Source organism: Pipistrellus hanaki (genome assembly GCF_964339955.1).
Source record: "Pipistrellus hanaki genome assembly, chromosome: 15".
NCBI classification, from domain to species: domain Eukaryota; kingdom Metazoa; phylum Chordata; class Mammalia; order Chiroptera; family Vespertilionidae; genus Pipistrellus; species Pipistrellus hanaki.
The window spans coordinates 37,021,920-37,038,443 of NC_140517.1; the positions used below are offsets into that span (position 1 = coordinate 37,021,920).

The 16,524-nt window shown below is 49.7% G+C and overlaps 2 protein-coding genes across 2 annotated transcripts in view; both read right to left on the minus strand.

Annotated features, from left to right (window-relative positions):
• The window catches only part of LGALS4 (galectin 4), a 7,144-nt gene extending 4,277 nt beyond the window's left edge, over positions 1-2,867 (minus strand). Inside the window, exons 1-2 of the mRNA XM_084906877.1 lie at positions 1,827-2,867; positions 1,414-1,502 (exon numbers count right to left, since the gene is read on the minus strand). Of these exons, the coding sequence (XP_084763003.1) occupies positions 1,414-1,502; positions 1,827-1,871 (134 nt within the window). The 5' untranslated portion in view covers positions 1,872-2,867. The remainder of the gene's footprint in view (positions 1-1,413; positions 1,503-1,826) is intronic.
• A 1,070-nt stretch (positions 2,868-3,937) lies between these two features.
• Positions 3,938-16,198, minus strand: ECH1 (enoyl-CoA hydratase 1). Its single transcript, XM_084860881.1, is given in 13 exon segments — positions 3,938-4,193; positions 4,370-4,520; positions 4,805-4,876; positions 4,965-5,035; positions 5,556-5,620; positions 5,815-5,832; positions 5,835-5,862; positions 5,944-6,068; positions 15,187-15,275; positions 15,425-15,632; positions 16,014-16,092; positions 16,095-16,123; positions 16,126-16,198. Coding segments are annotated over 13 exon segments (1,098 nt in total). The 5' UTR covers positions 16,184-16,198; the 3' UTR covers positions 3,938-4,088.
• Positions 16,199-16,524: the final 326 nt, after the last annotated feature.

The following is a 16,524-nucleotide window of genomic DNA, read 5'->3' on the forward strand; positions in this document are numbered from 1 at the left end:
CTTTATTGTTGAAAGGATTACAGGTGTTCCCTTTTTCCGCATGGACCCCCTTCACCCTGTACCCCCCTATTTCCTCCTCCAGCCCCTCAAACAGGCCTGCGCCGGGATTCCTGCACTCACCTACAGTCACAGCCGCACTGCCCTAGGAGCCCTCCTCTGTCCATGCAGCCTCTCCCGCCCTCCCCCGCTGTTGGCCATGCCCACTGCACCCAGGGGGACCCGGTGAACGCCCAAGTGAGAGCACTCCCCTCACACCAGCATCCCCAATTATCCCATCCAGGCCGCCTGTGTCTCAGGGCCTGCACTGGCCCCTCTTTCTGCCTGCAATGCCCTTCCCAATGTCCCCGGCGCCTCCCCCTCCGTCAGGTCTTTCCTGAGATGCTCCCTTCCCAGGAGCCTTCCCGGCCGCCCTGTTTAAAGGGACAGTGCCACGCCCTCCCCCACTTCCATTCCGGATCGCCTTCCCTCATTTGCCTCTATAGCATTTGTAACCATCTGACATTTTATTATGGGTGTTTTTTTTTAGCATACATTTTATTAATTTCAGAAACGAAGGAAGAGGGAGAGAGAAACATCAAGATAGAGAGAATTCATTGATCGGCTGCCTCCTGTACACCCCCTACTGGCTCTATCCACTGAGCCAAACCAGCTAGGGCTATTATGTATTTATTTTATTACTTATTTTTAACTTATTTATTTATATATGTTTAAAATATGTTTTTATTGATTTCAGAAAGGAAGGGAGAAGGAAAAGGGAGATAGAAACATCAATAATGAGAATCATTGATCAGCTGTCTCTTGCATGCCCCCTATTGGGAATCGGGCCCACCACCCCATCATGTGCCCTTGACCAGAATCAAAACCCAGGACTCTTCAGTCCACAGGCCAATCCCGTATCCACTAAGCCAGTGGTCGGCAAATTCATTAGCCAACAGAGCCAAATATCAAACAGTACAACGATTGAAATTTCTTTGGAGAGCCCAGTTTTTTTAAACTTAAACTTCTTCTAACACTATTTCTTCAAAATAGACTCGCCCAGGCCGAGGTATTTTGTAGAAGAGCCACACTCAAGGGGCCAAAGAGCCGCATGTGGCTCGAGAGCCGCAGTTTGCTGACCACGGCACCAAGCCAAACCAGCCTGTGATTTTCATTCATGCTGTGGCACCCATCAATTCCAATTCAGCAGCCCAACTCTGGGGCCACCTCTTATGGGGAGCCTCCCAACCGCCTCCCAGCCCCTCGGACTCTCCGCCTGATCTGCTCGCCAAGCCCTGGACTCCCCAGATCAGGGCTGGTCTTTACTCCTCAGGGGTGGTGGCTCAGAGCCCCTCCCCAACCAGGGTAGAGGAAGGTCAGAGACCAGAAGCCCCTGTTAATAGCCCCCCGCCCAGCCTGGCCTGGGGAGGGTCTTACCTTTTCATATGCTCGCTAGCCACTCCTTGGATGTAAACGGACATCCCCATGCTGAGACCTCCAGGGATGGGCTTGTTGTAGGGCAGAGTCTGTAGAAAGGGTTCGGTGAGGGGCCTTGGAGGCCATCTGCTTATTGAAGTCTTTCCCCCTCAGTGAGAAGTACCCCCCACACCCCCGTATTCCCTTAAGCAAGGGGGAGGGAACTGAGGGGTGAGGGCTCAGCATGAAGATGAAGAGGGCTGACAGTTTGGTGGGGACATAGGAGCCTGACAGGTGGGTCCCCAGGGTCAGTATTAAGTAAATCAAACCAAGAGGCACGGTGGGTGCCTCTGAAGTTCAGGGTGAGAGTAAATTTGTGCCCGGGGCCAGGGTGGAGCTAAGCCGGGCCTGGGTGAAGGGGGCCTGTATCTCACCGGGTTGTAGGTGGGCTGGTAGCCGGGTGCAGGGACAAAGGCCATCTTGAGAGGCTGGGCTGGTGGCTCGTCCTGTGAGAAGAGCTGCAGAGTAGGAAATGGTGGCAGATACTGGGTGGCAGCTGGCTTTTATACCTGAGGAAAAGGGAGTGGCAGGCAGGGCAGGGTTCATGGGGTCCCTCTTCTGAGCATCCCAGGCTCACATCTTCTTCTAACATACCCTCTGGTCTCCCTTCTCTCACCAGCCTCGGTGGTAACCTGTCAGAACCCGGGGTCATTGGGCAGGCCTGGGGGGACTCAGGTCAAAAGAAACCCCTCCTCTAGAACCTTCTGCAAAGAGAAAGTGCTAGTGAACTTTGGCCCTGCCAGTGCCTTATCAGAGGCCATAAAATTCTACCTGGACCTTTGTTAGCAGAGGGAGGGAAAGGGCAGGGAGGTTGGGTTGGGCAGGGCTGCAGGAGTGGCCCAGGACAGGTGGGCAATGGGAGGAAGTGAAGGGCGGGAGGGACTGGGTGCTGGGAAAGGACCTAAATTGATTGTGTGCCTACTACATGCCTTTACCATGACTCTCTCTTGGTAACTCACACGGTGAGTTAGATAACTGACTTCTGCAGCCAGAGGTTCTGGTGCAAACCCTGCCTCAGCCACTTCCTGGCTATGTAATCTTGGGTCAGTGCCCTAACCTCAATTTGTTGATTTGATCATCCATAAAATGGGGATATTAATAGTATCAACTTCACAGGTCCTTAAAGTAATCGCTAAGTTAATAAAGGCTCAGAACAAGACTTAGTATATAGAAGGCACTAAATTAATGTTTGGTCTCTTGTACTCATTCCCAACATAAATCCAGGACAGTGGAATTATATATACACTAGAGGCCTGGTGCACGAAATTCGTGCACGGAAAGGGGTGGGGGACTCCCCTCAGTCCAGCCTGCACCCTCTCCAATGCAGGACCGCTTGGGGGATGTCCGACTGCCTGTCTAGACCAGCAGTCAGACATCCCTCTCACAATCCTGGACCACTGGCTCCTAACTGCTCACCTGTTGCCTGCCTGGTCATCCCTAACTGCCCTCCCCACCCCACCGGCCAGGAACCCCCAACTGCGCCCCCACCCCGCCGGCCAGGAACCCCCAACTGCGCCCCCACCCCGCCGGCCAGGAACCCCCAACTGCGCCCCCACCCCGCCGGCCAGGAACCCCCAACTGTGCCCCCACCCCACCGGCTAGGAACCCCTAACTGCCTCCCCAGCCAGCCTGGTCGCCCCAACTACCCCCCTCTGCTGGCCTGGTTGCCCCTAACTGCCTCTCCTGCTGACCTGGTCACTCCCACTACCTTCCCCTTCAGCCTAGTCACCACTCACTGCTCCCCCCTGCCAGCCTAATCGCCCCCAACTTCCTCCCTTGCCAGTCTGGTTGCCCCCAACTGCACCCCCCACTGACCTGGTCACCCCCAAACAGCCTCCCCCCATTGCTGGCCTTGTCACCCCTAACTGCCCCCCTGCCAGCCTGGTCACCCCTCACAGCCCCCCACCAGCCTGGTCGGCCCACACAGCCTGCTTGTTCAGTCGTTTGGTCCTGGGCTAGGCAATTGACACCTGAGGCTTGCCTGCGCCTCGGGCCTGCCCTGAGCAGCTGGGGGTGCTGAGGGGACTGGGGACTCTGGAGGCAGGCATACGGAGGAGTGGGACCCGCCTGGGGGTGGGCCCAGCCAGCCATGCTGCGGGCCTGCCACCCCCAGCAGGGCTGTAGGCGCCACCATCTTTGTGAGGATGTGACAGTCCATTAGCATATTCCCTCTTTATTAGATAGGCTGAATGAGAAAACCTAAAACTTAAAGAGGCATTTGGCTAGATAGCAATGGCACCCTCACCAGACTTCTGCGCCAGATCCCATTAAGCAGTGAGAGGGGGTCAGGCGGGGTGAACACTGACCTTGAGCTGCACCCCTACTTGCTCCATCCCTGCCAGGCTTTCTTTGGCCCTGCCCACCCACCGGCTCTGCATGGCCATTCCCTGCCTGGCTCCCATTCCCATTGGCCCAACCTTCAGCACAACTGCCAACTGTGCATCTCATCTCCTTCTCATCTCCCATCTCAACAAGGACACCAGGCTCTTGACTTTGCTTTATTGTTCGTGGGACATGAGTTACAAACTGGGAGGCTGGGTCAGAAGGCAGCAAGGTGACCATCGTTACTAATTCTCCCTCTGGAGATGAGGAAACACATGCCAGACCCCAGGCCAGGGCCTAGGACGTGGGGGCTCTCAGAGCTTGGAGAAGGTGATGCTCTTCAGTTCCTTCTTCTCCATGGCTGCCTGGACAGACTTAACGATGTCCTGGGTTTGCAGCATGCTCATGTTCCAGGATGACTAGATAGAGAGGGCAGAGAATAATGCAAGGATAGGGCAAGACTGGAGTTGGACCAATAAAAACGGGGACATAGCAGCACACCAATCAGAGGAAAAGGCCTGCAGAGGCCGCTGAGCTCTGATTGGTTGTTCTGGAATCAGAGAAGGGTTGTGATTGGCCAGATGGAGAGCATTACCATGAAATTGAGGCCCTCGGCCACTGAATGGTCGCGGGAGTAGAGCAGGTTGATTTTGGTGCCCTGAACCGCCACGGGGCTCTTGCTGGAAATCTCGGCCGCCAGGTTGAAGGCTGCGTCCAGCATGACATCTTTGTCTGGGAATATTCGGCTGCAAATGAAGAGCTTCTGGAATGGGGGTCTGAGAAGGGTTCTCTACCTTCCCTCCCATATTAGAAGTGGCCAATCACAGTAGAAAGCAGAAACACCCTCCCCCCGCCCCCCCCCCCCCCCCCATGAAATGAACCAATCCGGGCACGACACTCCAGAATAAAGAACTGACCACTCAGAGAGAGGAAGCCCCGTGCAATCCATGAATAAGAATTCACAGGGACCCAGAGAGCCCCACCCAGGCCTGGCTGCCCTGAGCTCTTCGCCAGCACCGCCGCAGCCTACCTGACCAGCCCGCTGCTCAGGGCCTCGTCGGCCATCATCTTGCGGGCGGTGAAGGCCAGCTCGTTGACCAGGCTGCAGGAGGGCAGGGTTATCAGGGGCCAGCGGTCATCCCAGGTCCGGAGATGCCCTTCGGTCCCTTCCCCCAGGGTTCCCTACCCACCTCTGATTCCCGATGACTCTGGGCAGACGCTGCAGCGTTCCCACATCAGCAGCCAAACCCACATCCACCTCCTGCGGGAGCAATCCCGTTAGTTCTTGGTCTCTGCCAGTGAAATTCAGAGGTCTCACTCCAGCCCTCACTCAAAGCTCCTCCCATTCCATTTCTTTCCCAAAGGAGATCCCTTCAGGCAGAGTCCACCTTCCAATTCCTCGGCCATCTCAATTCTTCCGGGTCTGCCACGTCTCTCTCCAGCGTGAAGGGCTTCTTAACCTAATCGTGCTTGGTTCACCCCGTTACTGCACCAATGGGCTCCATCCTGCCTCCCACCTCTGAGGCTCTGACTCCACAACGCAGCGTCCCCAGCCTGCCCCGTCCCCATTCTTTACCCACTCCTGACCTCACCTGGATTGCATGTCCTACCCTTTAATTCCTCCAGACCAAGCTTCCTTCTTAGGGTCATTTCTGATGAGCTCTTCCATGAAGCCGTCTGGGCTCGTTCCAGGCCCTCCCTCCTCATTCTCACCTCCTTAGCCTGACTGCCACTGCTCTGCCCTGACTGCCACTCTGCAGAAGCTCGGGAGGATGACTCACCTTCACCTGAAAGAAAGCATCCTGGGCACAGTACCGGATGTCACAGGCGGTGACGAGGTCCACACCTGGGAGGTAGAAGCCCCTGGGCGCTAAAAAACCGCAAGGACCAACCCTCCGCCTAGGCCCCAGGGGGTTGCAGTTTGGTACAAAATCCAACTAGCAACAGATCTGAGGCTGGAGGCCATTGGCTGAGGCAGAAGGGCGGCAGCCAACAGGCACACAGCCAGAATGAGTTCCCGGATGGGGGTTGTAGACTCACCTCCGCCAATGCAGCCCCGTGGATGGCTGCAATCACGGGTTTGGGGCACTAGGAGCAACCGAGAGGGGCGGGGTCAGGGCTGGCCCAGGAGAGAAGGACAGAAGGCATGCCTTCCCAGCCCCCAGTCACCTTCTCGATGACGCTGAAGGTCTCTTGGTATCTGGAGATGAGGTTACGCAGGTACCAGCTTATGCGAGCCACGTCATCTCCATGAGGCTGAAGGAGGTCTGAAGCCATGTCCACGAGGTCGATCCCTAGTGGGAGGTGTGAGGAGGCTCATGTAGCCTCCACTGCCCCCGCTAGACGTAAGAACCTAGGCTCAGCCTATTTGAACCCTCAAACCACCGCAGTAGAGAAAGCAACTCACCTAGGGCTCAGCAAGGGATGGTGAAATAAAAATTAATTTTTACTACTCACTTTTCCCTCACAACAACCCCATGAGGTGGGTCCTCTTACTATCTCCACTTTATGGGAAAAACTGAGGCACGGGAATTTAAGTCACTTGCCCAAGGTCATGCCTTTCACCATATGCCAGACAGCCTGGCAGTCAGGTTTTGGTTTGAGCAATCGAGTCAGTGCTGCTAGTGGTTCCTGAGCTGCAGCAATTTTGGGGCTCCAACTGCAAGACAATCCCAAACCTGACCTTTGCCCCACTTGTCAGTCTCCATGACCCCTACACTCTGGCTACCATCTGCCCCACAGTCTGCCACCACACACAGCCAGGGGGAACGTGTAGACACTTCAGAGCCCTCTCTTCTGCCTTCCCAACCCACTTACTTAGAATAAAATGCAAGATTTTGCCAATACCTTACCAGCTGAGCCCAAAAATCATTCCCAACCTATTCCTTTGGGCACACACGTCTCCAACAGTTTGTTCCAACAACACAACACATTCCCCTCGGGGCCTTTGGGCCTCCTGTTCCCTTTGCGAAGAACAGCCCTTCCCCCTGTTCTGATCCCAAGACAGGTTCCATCAGCTCGAAAGTCATCTCCTCAGAAAGGCCGGCTCTGGCTTCCTGGCTAAATAGCAGCCATCACGTCCACCTCCTTCCTCTGCCTAGTGCCGGCCCTGCTACCGCAAAATGTGCTCATCTCCCTTAGTGCCCCTCTCCCATCTAGGATGACAGTGCCAGGAGCCGGGGAATTTTGTCTTTGTCCACCTCTGTATCCCACTGGCTAAACAAAGTCTAGTACACAGTAGGAGCTCAGTAAGTGAACAATACAGACAATTCCTGTCCTCATAGAGCTGTCTATGGGAAAGACAAACACATACAAAAACACATGTTGTCAGATGATGATAAATGTTAAAACTAAAGAAGGACAATGGAATGGAAAGTGGGTGTGCATCAGGTGAGGATTTAGTAAATAAATAAAATAGAACTCAGAAATTTAAAAACATAAAAAAAAAAAAAAAAGAAAGAAAGTGGGTGTGCAGTGAGGACTCCTGCAGTATTGTATTGGGTGCCAGGGACCCACTCACTGAAAGGTGACATTTGAATATGGATATGAAGATATGGAGAAAAGGCCCTACCTAGTTTGGCTCAGTGGATAGAGCGTCAGCCTGCGGACTGAAGGGTCCCGGGTTTGATTCCGGTCAGGGGCACATGCCTGGATTGCAGGCTTGATCCCCAGTTGGCGGGGGGGGGGGGGGGGGGGGGGGGGGGGGGGGGAGCCAATTGATGATTCTCTCTCATCATTGATGTTTCATCTCTCTCTACCTCCCTTTCCCCCTCTGAAATCAATAAAATATATAAAATAATAATAATAATAAAATAAAAAGATGTGGAGAAGAGACAGGGACATCCGGGATAGGAGTTCCAAATGTCAGGACCAGCCAGGGGTAGAAATGCCCCTGGTCTGTGTGAGGACCTGGAGGAGGCAGGGTAGCTGAAGTAGAATGAGCAAGAAGGAAGTGGGAAGAGTCACGGTCAGAAAGGTGACCGGGCCAGCAGTGTGGGGTCTCTGAGCCAGAGGAGGACTTTGGCTTTTACTCTGAGATAGAGCTATGGGACCGTTCTAGGCAGAATCATCCTTCACTTTTCTCCTCCTCAGCTTAGTCACAGTCGTCCTGCTGCCTGTCCTCTGCAATTTGGTTAACAAACCTGAAAAATCATTTCCATATACACCCACCCCCTCTCAGACTTTGTTGCCTCCACAGCTTGTTTAAATGAGACAGCAGTGTTGGCTCAGGGTAGCGATGAATGTGTGCAAGTTAAATATGCTTAAGATGGGATCCCCTGGCCCCAGCTGATTTGGCTCAATGGATAGAGTGCTGGCCTGTGGACTGAAGGGTTCCAGGTTTGATTCCCATCAAAGACACAAGCCCGGATTGTGGGCTCGATCTCCAAGAAGGGCGGGGCGCGCAGGAAGCACCAAATCAATGCTTCTCTCTCATCATTGATGTTTCTCTCTCTCCCTCTCTGAAATCAATAAAATATATTTAAATAAATAGATGGGACTCTGGTGTCCCTATCCAGGTCACTTCATCCTCTGGGCCTTGGGTTTCTTATCTGTAAAATGAGGGTAAAGTCCTGCTGAGAGCTGATAAGGCTGCAAGACTTCAAGGGGACGAAGCTTTAAGCGGTGCCTGGCACTTAGGGCATCACACGTGGCTATTACAGACTCCATTTCAGTAGAGGCCAGAACCTGGATCAGTCTGAGCGCTTCTTCCACGCCATGTCTGAGAAGTCCGAGTGACTCATGGGAGCCACACTTACTGCCAGACAAGCCCAGCTTGGCACCTTGTGATCCCTGCCTCCACTGGTTTTTCTGGTTTACCTGTACTATCTGGACCTGCAGACTGGCTTTTACAACCCTGTGAAGTAAGGGCCCCGACCAGAAGGCAAGGTGTTCCCCTCCACAGTTAAGAACCACGCCCTGCAGTGAAGTCCGCCATCACATTCTCCTGAGAATCTTGAAATGTTCCAGGCATCATTCACAATCATAATGAAGTTATTCATAATCACAAATAAAGCTCCATCAAAAAAGTTTTCCATGTATTAGCCGAAGCCGGTTTGGCTCAGTGGTAGAGCGTCAGTCTGCGAACTGAGGGGTCCCAGGTTCGATTCCGGTCAGGGCATGTATCTTGGTTGCGGGCACATCCCCGGTGGGGGGTGTGCAGGAGGCACAGTGGGAGTGGCTCTGGGACCAGAGCCCTGGCTTTGAACTAGCGTGTCAGTCCAGACTGTAATCCTGGGTTACAGTCACTTAGGGGTGTATCGGCGGGACTCGGCAGCCAGGCAGCTCCAGGTCAGAAATCCTGGCTCTACCACTTATCACCTGTGAGAACTGGGCATTTCGTCCTCCCTCTGGGCTGGAGTTTCAGCATATATACTAGTAAAATGGGGATAAAAACTGAACCTGTCTCCTAGGGTTGTGGGAGAATAAACGGGTGAAATGCGATGACACCTCACACCTCACAAATGCTACAATAAGTATGGGCTATTTCCTTTTTTTTTTTTTTTTAAACATATGTTTTATTGATTTTGTACAGAGAGGAAGGGAGAGAGATAGAGAGTTAGAAACATCAATGAGAGAGAGTCATCGATCAGCTGCCTCTTGCACACCCCCTACTACTGGGGATATGCCCGCAACCAAGGTACATGCCCTTGACCGGAATCGAACCCGGGACCTTTCAGTCCCCAAGCCGATGCTCTATCCATTGAGCCAAACCGGTTTCGGCTTTTTTTTTTTTTTTGTTAATCCTCACTTGAGGATATTTTTTCCATTGCTTTTCAGAAAGAGTGGGAAGGAGGGAGGAAGGCAGGGAGGGGGAAGAGGGAGGAAGAGGAGAGAGAGAAAAGCATTGAGATGAGAGATGCTGATTGGTTGCCTCCTACACTCCTGGGGCACTCTGACTTAGGTATGTGCCCATGACAGGAAATCAAACCTGTAACCTTTTGGTGATGAGCTGCCGCTTTAACCACTGAACAACATCAGCCTGGGATTCATGGTCTTCCAAGAGATGCCTGCATATTATTCCAACATGGTGGAGAGCAAAGGTGGGCTGGACCCTCTTCACTGAGGAGAAACCTGGAGAACTAGGTGCTGTGAGTGCTGAGGAGTGAGATGACTTTCTGAATACAAGCTTCATTCTGATTAAGAACTTTTAAAAAAATCCTCACTCAAGTACATGCTTTTTTATTTTATTTATTTATTTATTTTAAAATATATTTTTATTGACTTTAGAGAGAGAGGAAGGGGGAGAGGAGAGAGGGAGGGAGGAAAAAAGAGAGAGGGAGGGAGGGGGAAGGGAGAGAGAGAGAGAGAGAGAGAGAGAGAGAGAGAGAGAGAGAGAAAGAGAGAGAGAGAGACATTGATGTGAGAGAGGCACTTCAATTGGTTGCTTCCTGCACATGCCCCGACCAGGGGCCAGGGGTTAAGCCTGCAACTGAGGTACGTGCCACTGGAATAAATCCTGTGAGCCTTTAGTCTGTGAGCCAATACTCTATCCACTGAGCAAAACTGGCTAGAGCAATATGTTCTTTTTATAACAAGACAAATTATAAATTGGTTTATTACTAAGACTTTGACTGGAATGTCATTTTAAAAAATATATTTTTAAAATTTATTTCAGAGAGGAAGGGAGAAGAAATAGAAGTATCAATGATGAGAGAGAATCCTTGATTAGCTGCCTCCTGCACACACTCTCCTGGAGATTGAGCCCACAACCTGGGCATGTGCCATTGACCGGAATTGAACCTGAGACCCTCCAGTCTGCAGGCCGATGCTCTATCCACTGGGCCAAACCGGCTAAGGCTGGAATGTCATTTTTTACATAGACATGCACTGACTCAGATGTCACCAGAAAGTTTTAAGGAATTATTATTGAATCTGGAAGCTGATAAAAGCCCCTTGGAAAATGGCCTGGTACCTACTTCCATGGTTCACATTAGTTTTTTCATCTAAGGAACAAAGGTTGCTTTCTTGGGAGGCAACAAGGAGAGAACCTTGAGAACCTGAGGAATTCACCCAAATCAATAGTTATTGCAAGCAAATGCTGGTGGCAACTATATGGCTTGGCTTCTAGCCCTAGAGGCTAAAGGTCATCTGGAGATTCCTTATAAAACTCCAGCAAAGCAGATTTAAAAGAACTTATATGATCAATTACTATTTTCTTGTTATACTCTCTCCCTCCCTCTCCACCTCCCACCCCCATCCACTTTCTAAAAATCAATGGGAAGCCGAAGCCGGTTTGGCTCAGTGGATAGAGCATCAGCCTGTGGACTGAAGGGTCCCTGGTTCGATTCCGGTCAAGGGCATGTACCTTGGTTGCAGGCACATCCCCAGTAGGAGGTGTGCAAGAGGCAGCTGATCGACCACTCTCTCTCATTGATGTTTCTGACTCTCTATCTCTCTCCCTTCTTCTTTGTAAAAAAATCAATAAAATATATTAAATAAATAAATAAAAATAAAAATCAATGGGAAAATATCTTCGGCTGAGGTAGGGAGAAAAATATGTTTCAACATGAGCAATGCTTGTTAAATAGGGTTGTCAGCAGATTCTAACTTCTCCTTTTATCATTTTAATTTAAAACATTCCAATTCAGCTCAGCTGGTGTTGCTCAGTGATTGAGCATTGACCCATGAACCAGGAGGTCATGGTTCAATTCTAGATCAGGCACATGGCTGGGTTGTGAGCTCGATTCCCAGTATGGGGGCATGTAGGAGGCAGCCGATTGGTGATTCTCTTTCATCACTGATGTTTCTCTCTTCCCCTCTCTGAAATCAATTAAAAAAAATTTTTTTAAATAAAATAAAATATTCAAATTCAGAAATTAGTCCAACTGAGCATGACAACATGACTTAAGGTCCTTAACCTCTGAGAATCTTTTTTTTTTTTTTTTTTTTTGTCACTAAAGTGTGTTATAATAACATGCTTTCATGTAATTACCCAACACACATGAACTGATTCCCAGTTCCATGTCTCTTGGATCTTTTGATTGTCCCTCAGGTCTGTTCCTGAAATGGTAATTCCCATGGACCAGATCCACTGATTCCTTTGTCATCTCTATTATGCTAAGCCCATCCAGTTAGTTTTACAATTTCTGATAATGAAGATTAGAGTTTTCAAATTTCCATTTGGTTCTTTATATATATTACCATTTCTCTGCTGAACTTTCGTCTTTCTGTTTATTATGAGTATATCTTTCTTTGTGCCATTGAGCTTAGTTGTAGTTGCTGCTTTAAAATCTTCGTCTCCTTATTTCAACATCTGGGTCACCTTTAGGTCAACCTCTGTTTTTTATCTTTTCTTTTGGAAAAAAAATAGGTCTGTTGAAAAAAAAAATTATTTTTCTTTGTATTTTGAGTAAATTTTGTATTGTATCCTAGATATTCGGATATTGAAAAATGTTGTGGAAACTTTGGATCCTACTATAGAACTCCAAAGAGATTCCTGTTTTATCAGCTTAGTTGGAATCAGCTTTTAAATCTTTTGAGCTGCATAATCAGCAATAAATTTGGGCAAAGTTTATATACAGAATTTGGAGCTCCCCTCTCTGGCTGTCTCCTTTCCTTTGTGGAATTTACTTCCTTACTTTCAGCAGCTGGCACCACTCTGACTCTGTCTTCTGGTTCTACAAGCACAACTTTAGCTTGGCCTTGGACTAAAAGCTCTAAAAACTGGTAACTGCCTCAGTGCCAGGACCTTTCTTTAAGTGACAACTCTCTTTATAATCTTCCCTGTGCTGTCCAGTAGCTGTTTGTATCTTGTCCAACCAGAGCACATAGTTGTCATCTGTGAGATGAAGTGAGGCATCACATAAAGATTTCTGACTTGTGGAGAGGTCAAAGATGGCGGCGTAAGTAAACATCTAAACTGCTGCCATGCACAACAATTTCAAAACTACAACTAAAAGACAAAATGTCTATCACCCAGAACCACGGGAAAGCTGGCTGAGTGGAACCTCTACAACTAGACTGTAAGAGAAAGGAGCATTCAGGGCAGAAGCGCTGAAAAACGGAGGTGCAGGGGCACATGTGCGATACGGGCTGGAGGCAGATCCCAGCTGGCAGAGGGTGTTGCTTTCTTCAACCCGAAGAGAGAAATCCAGTATCTAGGGAGAAGCTAGACTGTCTGCCATTGGGTCAGAAAGTGAGGATGGCTTGCCATGCCATAGCCTAGTGATGCCCTGAGACTCAGCCCTGCACAATCTACAAACACACCCAAGCTCCAAGCAGCGGCTTTTTCATATGAATGGCCTTCTCTAGTGCAGTTTAACCTAGCAAACTTGCAACCTGGTGCAGACAGCTCCAAGCTCCAAGCAGGACTGTGGTTCTCACTGTAGCTCCTGCAGGGTGGCCTCAGACAGTAGCTGAACTGTACCCCATTGGAGATCCAGAAGCCAGTGTACCTAGTGGTCAGTGTGAGACACCAGACTTCAACTCCTCACATCCATAAGTGACACACTGGGGAGGCGGACTCAGAGAGCACCAAAGCCCCATTGAAACAAGGCCTGCACCATAAGCTTGTCTCTAGCACAGCAGTTCTTCCATTATAGACACAGCAGGACCTCACAGCCAATTGGCCTAGAGGTCAATTCCTCCCAGTGTACCAATCAAGGCTTAACTACACCAAGACTTTGCACTCAGCACACAAAGGGGTGTACCAAGAACAACCACCTCGGGTGATTGAGGAAGCTGAGCTACTGGCCCCTATAGTCACCTACCACACAAAGTCACTCCATCAACACAGGGAGGCAACCAAAATGTGGAGACACAGAAGCATGTCACGAATGGGAAAGATGGAGGAATGTAAACTACTGGACAACACAGAGGTCAGAATCACATTTATAAGGTTACTCAAGAAACTCTAAAAACTTCTAAGAAACTTGAAGAGACCTTCAATGACATTAATGAGAATGCAAAAAAAAAAAAAAAAAAAAAAAAAAAGGAAAAGGACCAGTCATAAATTAAGCATACACTGTCTGAAATAAAGAATATACAGAAACTCAATTGTAGATCAATGTACCCAAGAGTCAAACCAAAAATCTGAAATATGAGGAAGCCCTACAGGACATCTACCACACAAGGCTATTTACCAATTCCAGGAGACATAGCAACTCTACCTCGAACATAGCAACAAACATAGGAAAGCAGCAAAAAGTGTGGAGATAGCCCTAAGCGGTTTGGCTCAGTGGATAGAGCTTTGGCCTGTGGACTCGAGAGTCCCAGTTTCGATTCCAGTCAAGGGCATGTACCTTGGTTGTGGGCACATCCCCAGTAGGGGGTGTGCAGGAGGCAGCTAATCAATGTTTCACTCTCATCAATGTTTCTAACCCTCTTTCCCTCTCCCTTCCTCTCTGTAAAAAGTCAATAAAATATATATATTTTTAAATGTGAAGACAAAGCAACATCACGAATGAAAGAACAGAAGAAATCTCCAGAAAAAACAACTAAATGAAATGGAAGCAAGCAAACTACTAGATATAGAGTTTAAAAGAATGGTTATAGTCCTAGCCAGCTGCCCTATATTCCTCAAGATTAGAAATGATCAAAAGAAAGGGAGTGGGGGATCATAACCACATAGAAACTTCATTTCGAAGTTTCTTTCTTTTCTTTTTCTTTAAATATATTTTATTGATTTTTTTACAGAGAGGACGGGAGAGGGATAAAGAGCTAGAAACATCAATGAGAGAGAAACATTGACCAGCTGCCTCCTGCACACCCCCTACCGGGGATGTGCCCGCAACCATTGTACATGCCCTTGACCGGAATCGAACCTGGGACCTTTCAGTCCACAGACCGACGATCTATCCACTGAGCTAAATCGGTTTTGGCTCATTTTGAAGTTTCTTATGACCTCTCCTTTCTTTCCTTTTGATTCAAACTGGCCTCATCTAGCACCCTGACTCGCCTGCCTTCTTCTCCCTTGAAGTACCACTCCCTTAGTCATTAAGCCCTCAGGGCAATGAGGTTCTGATCGGCACCAAATAATCCTATGAAAAAGCTTCAGGTCTACTGATCACAGAGACAGTTTCTGTCAAACTAGAGATAATATCTGGACTTCAGTTGTGTTTCAGCTCTAGGCCCAGAAAAGCAGCCAACCCACATCATGGCTGACATCAGGACCAGATGCACGGATCAACTATCCCCTACCCAATCATCTACCAATCAGTAGAGACCATGACCCTGACCGAAACCTTAACTCCCTGAGTCATCATGATTAATGATTTTTCCCCTGTATGACCTATTCCCTGGAAGCCATCCAGGAGCCAGGTCTTTAACTATTAGCTAACCTGTTTTTTGGGTGTAAATAAACCTTTACTTTCTTTGCTGCATTAAAAAAAAAAAAAAAAAAAAAAAAAAAAAAAAGCATTTATCTATACCTAGAGGTAAGGGGGGCAGGAGGGGATGGAGAGCATCTCATACCTGAAGTGAACATTTTTCCTTCACCAGAGATCACCACAGCCCGACAGTCAGCGTCTTGCGCTATCTTGTTGAAGCACTCCACCATCTCGCTGTGGAGGGTCAAGGAGTGAGGAAAGCCTGTGTCTGGGGTGGGAATCCCCTACCTTCATGTCCAACTGTCTCCCATACCCCACCCCGAGCCAATCCCTCAGCCTCTGCCTCCTCCTGCAGGTAGGCCTCCAGGATCTGTAGGCCAGACCTCCAGAAGGCCTTGTTCATGGCATTCCTTTTCTCGGGCCGATTAAGCTGCACATGCAGAATGTGTCTCTGGGCAGCTGTCACCCGAAGGGACTCATAGTTGTGGTGTGGGGCTTCACTGGGGGCTGCTCTGGAGGCCTCATCTTGTGCAGAGGAGCTCATGGGGCGAAGGCGAAGGTTGAGACCCAGGTGGGTGGGGGCTGTCAGTCCTGAGGAGACAAAGAAAGGAAGAGCCTGTGATGACCCCTTATTGGGTCCACAGCACCTTCAAGAGCAGAGGGCACAAAATCTCAGTGACACTAGACTGGGGAACACGGGACCCTTAGATATCTCAGTGTAGGTAAATGCAGTTTTAAGATTAGGGGTGCAATTATCAGCGATCTCGATGTGAGAACCACTTCAGACCCTCGGTTGTGGAACTGACCCCAGGTTAGGGACGGAGCGCCCTCAGCGACCCCACTGTAAGACACAGGCTTGTAGAACTGGAGAATCCTGGGATGAGGCGCTCGATCCCTGAGTTAAAGGGACCGGACCCTGCTGGGCCAGAAAAGCCTCCCCGTCACATGACTTCTAGGACCCCGGTGACTCACGCCGCAGCGGCAGGTCGCGGAATCTGCGTGAAGCCGCCATCGCCGCCGCCATTGCTGCTGAGTAGCTGAGTAACGCGATATGAGGAAACCAAAGGGGCGGGAACAAAGGCAGCCATGTTGAGGGAGGGCATCAGATGCAGCCGGAAGGCGAGACTCCCGCCTCCCGCCATCTTTACTAAGGGCAACAGGAAATAGCCGGTCTTGAGTAGAAGGGCCCCTTTGACCCAGTAAGAATCTGGCCTAATAGACATTCCTGCATAAAGTTCATCACAACGCTGTTTTATAATGGTGCTGTTTTATAATGGTGTTAAAACTGGAGACAGCTGGCCGGGACGGTTTGGCTCAGTGGTAGAGCGTCGGCCTGCGGACTGAAAGGTCCCGGGTTCGATGCGGACACATCCCCAGTGGGGGGTGTGCAAGAGGCAGCTGGTCGATGTTTCTCTCTCATCGACATTTCTAACACTCTGTCCCTCTCAATTCCTCTGTGTAAAATCAATAAAATATATTTAAA